General features: G+C 42.0%; 1 protein-coding gene across 1 annotated transcript in view; it reads left to right on the top strand.

Annotated features, from left to right (window-relative positions):
• The first annotated feature begins 2,930 nt into the window (after nucleotides 1–2,930).
• Nucleotides 2,931–10,593, top strand: part of APPBP2 (amyloid beta precursor protein binding protein 2) — a 66,129-nt gene continuing 58,466 nt past the window's right edge. The window contains exon 1 of the mRNA XM_065897293.1: nucleotides 2,931–3,307. Coding sequence (XP_065753365.1) covers nucleotides 3,170–3,307 — 138 coding nt within the window. The 5' untranslated portion in view covers nucleotides 2,931–3,169. The remainder of the gene's footprint in view (nucleotides 3,308–10,593) is intronic.

Below are 10,593 nucleotides of genomic sequence, written 5' to 3'. Positions count from 1 at the left end.
GACAAGATGGACAGTAACTATGAACATGTCCAAAAAACTCCTGAGTTTTCTGCAGATATGGGTGATGGTACTGAGGGATGAGAACTGGGCAGGATTTCCCATCTTCATTGTTTCCCTAAGTGACAAGAACTGGTTGGCAAAGCCTTGCTCTGTTCTTTGATGGTTGCAAGTATCAGGACCCAGTCATTTTGCCTATGTGATGTGTGCTGCCACAGGTGTGCCTTAATGATTCTATTTATGAGGTCCATGTGATTGTTGGCCTGTGGTTGATGGGTGTTGATTATGTGGATTTAGACTTGGAGGGCTCTGAAAAAGGCTCTTCAAATTTAGGACAAGAATCATTGTTTCCATTCTGATTCTCTTTGGTTAGGCAGTTCACTCTTATAAGTAGTATAGCAGAGCCATTGTCAGAAAGTTAAGAAAACTGTCCAACACAGGTTATCAATTGTCTCATTCTCATGAATGAATTCATATGTTTAGTAACGTATAACCCTGAGAGGGAATATGTTGACTATGGAGTCTAAAGCGATGGATTCCTGGGAACTTTAGGGGATTGAAATGGGGTGTTCTAGTGACCTGCTATGGCATAACCACTATAACCTTAGTGATATAAATGAAGAACCATTTTATTATGCTCCTGTGGGTCAGGAATTCAGACCAGAGCAGGGATACTTGTCTCAATCAGTTCCCTGATGCTTGGATCCTCATCTGGAAAGACTGGTGTGGCTGAAGGTAACTCAAATGTCTTAGAGATGAGGAATCATCTGGATGTTTCTTCACTGAAACAACTGATACCTGAGCTGGGATGACTCAAAGGCTGCATTCAGCTGGGATTGCTGACTGGGAGTGCTTACACGTAGCCTCTCCATGTGGCTTGGGCTTAGTCAGAGCACGGTGGCCTCAGTGTAGTTCATCTTTTTACACGGTGGCTCAGGAATCCAAGAGTGAGTATTCCAGAGAACAAGGTAGACTCCATATGGCCTTTTCTGGCCTAGCATCACTTCTGTACTCCATTTGTTGAAACAGACACAATCCAACCAGAGTCAAGAGTAAGGTATTGCTCAATACTTAGACCCCCACATCTCAGTGAAGGGAGAACCTGCAATTTAAAAATGGTCAAAATGTGTATTGCCTCTTAGGATTTTCAGGATTCCTTCTGGACCAAGTTCACATCTCATATAGCTCTGTATAGTGCAAGGCTCTCTGCCAAATTTGAGGCCACCAGTAGTCAAGGGTTAAAGGAGATCTGGTGGACTGTAGGGATAACATTGTGATACAAAGGACCTCTGTCCGCCAAAATGTACAGATGGCCATGACAGTTTAGCAGTCCTCTTCTGTATTCTATCCTACTGTAGCTGGGAGTGCATGATTCGAGATCTTCCTCTGGCTCCTCTGGTCATGGATGATTACTGTCTTCTTGCTGACACACAAATCTGATCCTTTTGCTTCTTTACAATCCTTTAAGGATTCCCTATCATCTCCAAGATGAAGTCCAAGGTCATTAGCATCACATTAGCCCCTTCATGATCTGACCCTGACCACTGAAAACTCAGATCTTATGCTATCATCCAGAATATGAAAGGCAGTATTTATATAATTATTGAGTTCAAATACCAGCTCTGCTGGGACTCGTTAATTTTCTAGAGTACAAGGGAGAAGCTTTCTTCCCTCAATTGAGGACAGTCCACAACAAAAATGGCCTAGTTTCCACTAGTTTCTCTGTTCATCCGGTTCACAAGGGCCTGGCCTGCCGATGGATTCACATTCTGGATTTAGTGCCTTAAGGTAGGGATCTGTTGTTCATGTGAAATTAAAATGTAACTGGGCATTTGTATTTTTTTACTTGCCAATTCTGGCAACCCTACCTTAAGGCCAACAACAGCTTTCCCAGGTTCATGGACTACAGAGTAAGAACTGGTACAGACTGAGAAGAGCACTAAGTGTGTTTCCTTCTTTCTTTCTTACCAAACTATTTAACCATTTAACATTGAAATAGCAGGGTGAACTGGAAGAGCCACTTCCAATTCCTTTAGCTCTAAATGTCAGCACATTATCATCATTGTTTTCAGGTTTTACATTGCTACAGCGTGACTACGAGATTGACAGTGTCACCAATTACGGCCAGTAATTTCCTTGTTAAATTCCTAGAGCAGAAAGATGTTGCATAAAGTTCTTGAAATCACAGACTTGGAAAATTAAGTTACATAATAGCAGATATTCAGGCTGAGGACGGAAGGAAACAGATATCTTCATTTCTGTTTTACCACAGTCATATCACAGTTACCATTTAGCCCTTTTTCTCTCACCACTATTTGTAAATCCATAATAAGCCTAACCTTCCCACCAAATTCTTCTAAAGCAGTTCTTTTCCCTTTTTTTTTTGTAAGTTTCATTTAGAAAAAGAAACATAGTAAAGTTCAAACAGGGCAAATGGTTACAAAATGCAAGTCTCCCTTCCATCCTGATCCCTAGTTCCTGGGCCGAAGGTTCCTAACCTGGCTTAGGGACCGGAGTCTAAGGGAGGGTTTCCAGAGTAATGTGAATTCTCTGAATGCATGATTTTTAATGGACTGATAACTCTGCACCCAAACTTCTACCTGAGCCTGGAAAGGGTCCGTGCCTAAGAACCCCCCAAGCAGGACTGGCAGAAAGGACTGATGCGGCCGGTGACTCGGAAGGAGCTGCTTAAAAACCTGTCATAACTTGTCGCAGTGAAAAAAGCTCACCCCCATCCACGGAACTCCAGCGCCCTCGGAAAGTATGTTCCCCGAGGGCGGGATCACGGATCTTTTCTTCCCAAGTTTTTTGCCTGCCGCATTCCTTCCCTCCAGCGCGTCGGCGTATGCTGACGCCATGACGCCGCACACGTAGTCCCGCCCCTGCAGAGAGAGGCACTGGGACGGATCCCAGGGTGCTTGCAAACACGGAATGTGAGGCCTCAGCCCGGTTGCTCCCGGATCCCCGGCCCGCTCTCTACACGGGCCTGCGCCCGCTGCCGCCGCCCCCAGCTCGCCCGGAGGAGCCAGGGCAGCCGCGCCCTTCTGCTGTGTGCCCGCGTGGCCGCCGCCGCCCCTCGGAATCCTCCGGGGCCGCCGAGGAGTTCGCTACGGAGGGAGGCGGGGGCCTTCGGGAGGAGGAGGCGGAGGAGGCGGAGGAGGAGGGAAGGAAGATGGCGGCCGTGGAACTAGAGTGGATCCCAGAGACCCTCTATAACACCGCCATCTCCGCTGTCGTGGACAACTACATCCGCTCACGCCGAGACATCCGCTCCTTACCCGAGAACATTCAGTTCGATGTTTACTATAAGGTACGGACCGTGGGCCAGCATTCTGCTCTCCTGCAGCAACCCCTGGGGCCGCACCCCCTTCCACGTCCGCGAACCCCCGCGTTTAACCCCTTACCCCTTGTAGCAGGGTCGTCTTCCGAGACATATGGGGCGGTGTCGGGGTGACCAGTATAGAAACACCCCATCTGGTAGCCTCTGTCTTGCAAGATATTGGGCCTTGTTGGATACCTCTTCCTAATGAGTCTTTTCCCCCTTTTGGTGTTCCCTCCTACATTGGGGCCCCTTTGGGGAGGCCTTTTGCGTGGACTTCCTCTGTTGCGCCCTTGTCCCACTCAGTCCTTCCCTTCTAGCCTGTGTCTTCGGGATGTTTTCTGCCCTTCCTTCCCAATTAAGTGTCACCATCAGCTGGACTTTTCTTTGCTCTTTTCCCCTCCTTTCTAGTTTCTTTTCTCGCCGCCCTCCTTCCCAAGTTTTTTTCTTTTTTCTTCTGTTTTTTGTTCCTTAGCTTTACCTATTTCTGCCTGATTGGGAGGGAGTTGAGGAATTATTGGAAGTAGTCATCTGTCTTATTCGCATCTCCTTTAAAGCTTTGGTTTTTGTATATACTAGGGGTTGAATAGGGGTTTTTATTAACATGGGAGTGGTGATAAACTACTTGAAAGGGGGAAAATCCTTAAAAAAAAAAAAACTTTAGAATTTAAAGTATGTTCATATATTTGCAAGTTGTAATCTTGCAGCATTCCTAAATCGCTCCCCCTCAGAAATCTGAACAAAAAGTTTCCAATTCAGTCTCCAAGTAGTTTCAGGGGTAAGTGTCTTTAGACGTGGACAGTTTTGCAGTGTTTAGAGAGGGAGGAGAACTTTATGGACTGGGAGCCTCCCTTTTCCTCTGCCCCCACATTTGAATGTGAACAGTGGACTTATTATTCAGTCCTCTTTGCCTTGAATCGGCGTGGATAACGCCTCTTCTCCTGTAGCCACCCACGCAAAATTCGACTAGAAGTAAAGTGTGATTTATTTTTTAGATCTAACACTTCCTCTTGATTTGTGAGTTGGCTGGAACATTGTAAACTGATATTTAACAGATGTGTACGTTCTTATATATGTATGATGTTTTATGGCAGTTGTTTCATCGGGAAGGTTGCCCACTTTCTCCACCCCGAATATTTTTTCAGAAAGCAGCTGACTTGCTGCATTCTACTAAATCCAGCTGCTTTACACCAATTCTAACAATTAAATTTTTTCCCCCCTAGATATTTGGGGAATATTCATTTTGGTCATTTATGTTATTATTTGGGGAGAGGGGAAGTTAGAGAAAAATCTCCCTTTATTCCAGATCCCTTTGATACATTGATTTACTTTTGTGCATATCTAAGGAAGTGTTGTATATTTAAGATTCATTCCTCCCAAGAAGGATGAGTTGGATTTCTTTCTCAACCTGGGAAACTGCAGCTTTTCGTGTATGCTAACTCTATCTATTTTAATAAATCGCGTGTAATCTTTTACACTTTTTAGAGAAAATCATTGGAAATGTAATCAAAGTATATTTAGTGGTTGAATTCCCTCAAAGTACTTGGATATCTTCTAGTAACTTTTATTTCTAATTGAAGCTTTTCATTTGTGGATTATTAATAGTGAGTATGAACAGATGGTGCTTTTGCCACATTTTCTGTTTCACATAGTCCACAGAGATTTAATATGGTGTCTTTTTTGGTACACTTGTACTCCTTAATAGCTGTGTGCCTGTAGGGAATATGGCACTGTGCTAAGGTGAAGGAAGGTGTTTAACATGTGCCTGGAACTGTAAGTGCTTTTACACAGTTAATTTTGTTTAAGCCTCACAATTAAACTGTGAAGTGGGGTATGACTCTGTTTTATAGGTGAGAAAGTTAAGTAATTTAGTCTAGGTCTCTTTTCTTTTTTTTTTTTTTTTTTTGTGGTAGGCGGGCCTCTCACTGCTGTGGCCTCTCCCGTTGCGGAGCACAGGCTCCGGACGCGCAGGCTCAGTGGCCGTGGCTCACGGGCCCAGCCGCTCCGCGGCATGTGGGATCTTCCCGGACCGGGGCACGAACCCGTGTCCCCTGCATCAACAGGCGGACTCTCAACCACTGCGCCACCAGGGAAGCCCTAGTCTAGGTCTCATACCTAGTATTTAGTTCCTGTGTACCTTGCTTTCTTGCTTAATGTTTACAGTTTCCACTTTTCTCCAATTTAGAGCCAAGGAGAAACTCACAGTCAGATCCCTCCCTCCAGCTGTGCCGACTTCCATCAGTAGGCATAGTCATAGACAAAATAATAGTATTTGTGCAATCAAAAATTTCCCCATCCTGATTCACCATAGTCCAGTGTCACTATGTTAGTTTTTGTCAGTAGCTTCAGGTAAAGGCACACTCATAAAGCTTTAGGAAATGGGGTTATGGAATGAATGGGAGTTGAAGAAGTAGACAGGCTGACTGCTCCCTAAAAAGGGAAGGGAGAGAGGTATTGATATTTGGAAAGGGTAAAATATGAAAGTTGTTGTTTTTTAAGAATGGAAGATGTTAGAATATATTTATTGGCTGAATGGCAGAAACCAACACGGAATGAGAGGTTGAATATACAAGGAAGGCAGGAAATAAATTATGGAGCAGAGTCCTTGAGTAGGAGTGTTAAATTAATGAGCCTTGCCCCTTCCTTCACCCTGCATAAGTTAAGGTATTAGTCTTTTTTAAAAAAATTCATTTATTTTAATTTATTTATTTTTGGCTGCATTGGGTCTTGGTTGCTGCGCACGGGCTTTCTCTAGTTGCGGCGAGCGGGGGCTACTCTTCGTTGCGATGGCTTCTCTTGTTGCGGAGCACGGGCTGTAGGCGCGCGGGCTTCAGTAGTAGTGGCTCGCGGGCTCTAGAGCACAGGCTTAGTAGTTGTGGTGCGTGGGCCTACTTGCTCCGCGGCATGTGGGACCTTCCCGGACTAGGGCTTGAACCCGTGTACCCTGCATTGGCAGGCGGATTGTTAACCACTGCGCTTACCAGGGAAGTCGAAGGTATTAGTCTTACATTGGAGTTGAGGAAGGAATACTTCTTTCTCTAAGATCAGATGCAGAGTTAAAGACATAAAGTGTCTACATAACTAAGTTTGCAAAGAATGGTACTTATGAATTAGGAGGTAAGATCATCTGCTGATAATCAGGGATAGAAGTGGTGGCTTTTATGTAGAAAGGCTAAACAGAAGTTGGAAATGGCTACTAAGTTATATAGAAAGGGAGGCTCAGTAAAAATATGTTTTAAAAAAAATGATAGGAGATATAGATGGTTCCATAAAAGAGTATCCTACAGGGTAATGTCTTTGAATCAGAATGGGTTTTCTCTAAGGGTACTCAACAATTTGGGTATAGAAGTAGATAAAGTGAATAGAAAGCATTGTAAAATTGTAGACGAACTGAAGGCAAATAGAGTGAAGGGCTGGGTTCTTCAAAGAGTGAAGTTTATTAACTTTTCTTTTTATTGTAACTGCTGAATGGTCTATTTTATCCTGGTCCAATTACAGAATTTTCCATAGAGTTTTAAGTTTTGACCCAGTGAAGTGTTTCCATAATGTGTTCTATTTATTGTTTTCAGTCTTAAACTTAATAATTTGGGATTTTAAAAAATTATTATTGTAAGTCTCATGCTGAAAACCATACGAATTAATGCCTGATTTAGTATTAGAGTTGAATTAATTTTTTTCTTTTTCTGTGTTTATTTCTCTTCTTAGTTATATACAGCCTCAACTAATTTTTTTTTAATTGGCTGGTAACAAATTGAAAATACATTCTTGCAACGTATTTGACAGCCAAAGAGTTAATATTCTTTTCACATAAAAAACTCTTAGGCTTAATAAATTGAGAGCAAAAACTTTAAGGGAGGCAGGGCATAAAAAAACAAATAGCCAGCCATACCATGTATCTGGATGAGAAGGTAATATGTTATAAGTATGTCCACTCATGTCAGTTTAAGCTGTGAATTTATTACAACTTGAATCAGAATCTCAGAATTTTATTGGGTATAGGAAACTGATTAAATATATTTATATGGAGGAATTAATTACATGGGAATAAATGAGCCAAGGAAATTTTTAAGATGTACAGTATTTAGGATAGTCAAGTGTATTAGAAGGCTATATATTTTATTTATTTATTTATTTATTTTTGTGGTATGCGGGCCTCTCACTGCTGCGGCCTCTCCCGTTGCGGAGCACAGGCTCCGGACGCACAGGCTCAGCGGCCATGGCTCATGGGCCCAGCCGCTCCGCGGCATGTGGGTTCCTCCCGGACCGGGGCACGAACCCACGTCCCCTGCATCTGCAGGCGGACTGTCAACCACTGTGCCACCAGGGAAGCCCAGAAGGCTATATATTTTAAAACAACATGGTATTGGCACAAGAACAGCAAAGAGGGAAAATGATTTATAGAACACAGTAGACAGAACATTACTAGAACATAGTAGACAGACTAGATAGAAACCAAAGCATATTTAAGAATATATTACATAATAAAGTTATAGGACAGTGCTGTATTTTAAATAAATGGCGAAAAATTGGTTATTTGGGGGGAATGTTAGACTTCTACTTCACACCTTATACCAAAATGAATTCCAGGTGAATTAAAGATTTAAATATGGCAAATGAAATCATGAAAATATCAGAATAAAGTATTGGGTATCTTAGAGTGGGAAATGACTGAAATTCTTTTTTAAAGAAATTATTGAGGTAATTTACAAATTTTAAAAATGTCAAACTTTATAAAAATGAGTAATGTAAAACGTGAAGTCCTGTTACTCATCTTGCCAACACTAATGCTGTCTTGGCATAGAGAAGGCTTTTCTAAGCCTGAAACCAAAACCCAGGAGGAAAAAAAGAAATTGATACTTTTGAGTACATTAAAAAATAGGGGGAAAATTGTAAGCACATTTTTTAAAAAGACTATGCAAATGGCAACATTTGTCACATGAAGAGTGAATTTCCTAATACAGAAAGATCTAATACTAATTAGTATGTAAAGGACAACCAACTTGTTTTCAGAAGACCTGAACAGCTAGCTCATACAAGAAGAAAACATCTAATACTAATCATAATAAATATCAAAAGATGCTCAGATGAAATGCAAATTAAAATGTAGTGTCAAGCCAAGTCAACCATGAAGAAGAAAGAAAATCTGGAGGACTTACACCATCAAATATCAGGCTGTAACAAGATAAGATGGTTTGGGCACATGGGTAGACAAATAGACCAATGGAGCAATACAGTCCAGAAACAGACTGACACGTGTATACTGTCACCTGGTTTATAATAAAAGTGACACAGCAGTACAATGGAGAAAGGAAAATCACATAATGGTGTTGGTCAGTTAGATATCCATGTAGGGGGAGAAGGATCACGATCTTACCTTATATCATACACAGTTACCATTTTTGGGTGGATTGCTGATCTAAATGTGAAAAAACAGTTTTTTAGGAAAAAAAGTTTTCACTGTGTCAGCAAAGATTTATTAAATAGGATACAAATGAGCTAAATATAAAGATAACTTGAAAAATTGGACTACATTAAGATCAAGAACATCTATTCATAAAAAATACCATTAAAAGGGAAAAGCTGGGGCTTTCCTGGTCACGCAGTGGTTAAGAATCTGCCTGCTAGTGCAGGGTACACGGTTCGAGCCCTGGTCCAGGAAGATCCCACATGCTGCGGAGCAACTAAGCCCATGTGCCACATCTACTGAGCCTGCGCGCCACACTGCTGAAGCCCGCGCACCTAGTGCCCATGCTCTGCAACAAGAGAAGCCACCACAATGAGAAGCCCACGCACTGCAATGAAGAGTAGCCCCGCTCACTGCAACTAGAGAAAGCCCACATGCAACAATGAAGACCCAATGCAGCCAAAAATAGATAGATAGATAGATACCATTAAAAGGGGAAAACCGGGGCTTCCCTGGTTGCGCAGTGGTTAAGAATCTGCCTGCCAATGCAGGGGACATGGGTTCGAGCCCTGGTCCAGGAAGATCCCACATGCTGCGGAGCAACTAATCCCATGCGCCACATCTACTGAGCCCGTGCGCCACAACTACTGAAGCCTGCGCACCTAGAGCCTGCGCTCCACAACAAGAGAAACCTCCACAGTGAGAAGGCCGCGCACAGCAACAAAGAGTAGCCCCCGCTCACCGCAACTAAAGAAAGCCCGTACGCAGCAACGAAGACGCAACACAGCCAAAGATAAAAATAAATAAATAAATTTATTTTTAAAAAAGGGAAAAGCCATGCAACAGAGTAGAAGATATTTGCAGCACATATATCTGACAAAGGAATCATCCTGCATCTAAAGAACTAGAAATTAAGAAAATAAGAACCCATTTTTTTTAATGGAGAAATAACTTCAATAGACATCCAAAAGGGGACATTCCAAGGACCTGTCAAACATTTGGAAAAATGCTCAACCTCATTTTGTCTTCAGGGAAATCGCTGTCCTCCTGTACTTTTCTCAGAATGAGTAAATGAAAAAGAAAAACGTGTTGGTAAGGATATGGAGCAATCAGAACTCTCATATACTGTTAGTGGGAATGTAAATTGATACACCATTTTGGAAAACTAGCATCATCTACTAAAGCTGAACATATATATACCCTATAATTCCATCTCAAGATATATACACTTAAGAACGTTCAGGGAGTCCCCTGGTGGTCTAGTGATTAGGATTTGGTGCCTTCACTGCCATGGCCCAGGTTCAGTCCTTGGTTGGGGAACTGAGATTCCACAAGCTGTGCAGTGTGACAAAAAAAAAAAAAAAAAGGTCATAGCAATACTATTCATGATAACCAAAAAGTGGAGACTATCCCAATGTCTATCAGTAGGAGAATTAATAAATAAATTGTGGAGTAGTCGTATAGTAGAATATTTTGCAATGAAAATGAATGAATTGCAGCTGTTAGAAACCATATGGGTGAATCTCACAAATGGTATTGAGTGAAAGAAATCAATCATAGGAGTATGTATCAGAGGCTCCCAAACTCTCCCCTCATAGTACCCTTAGGCCAAAAGAAATACCTAACAGTTCTGTTCATTAAGTAGATATAAACAATTAATAATACTTAACGTCCTAACAACTTAAGAGCCATTAAAAGAATAGTGCACAAAAATTGAAAGAACAAAGAGTAGTGTACTTCATTCTTAAATAACCACGGTTATTGCTGGGTTGTGTGTGTTTGTCGGCCACTGTACAACTTCTCACATCTTGGAATCGGATTGGTCACTACCATTCCATTTTCTGTTCCATAATGATTTTTGCACATTACTTTT

This window comes from Phocoena phocoena, chromosome 19, assembly GCF_963924675.1.
Source record: "Phocoena phocoena chromosome 19, mPhoPho1.1, whole genome shotgun sequence".
Lineage (NCBI taxonomy): Eukaryota > Metazoa > Chordata > Mammalia > Artiodactyla > Phocoenidae > Phocoena > Phocoena phocoena.
This window is presented reverse-complemented; position numbering and strand designations above follow the sequence as displayed.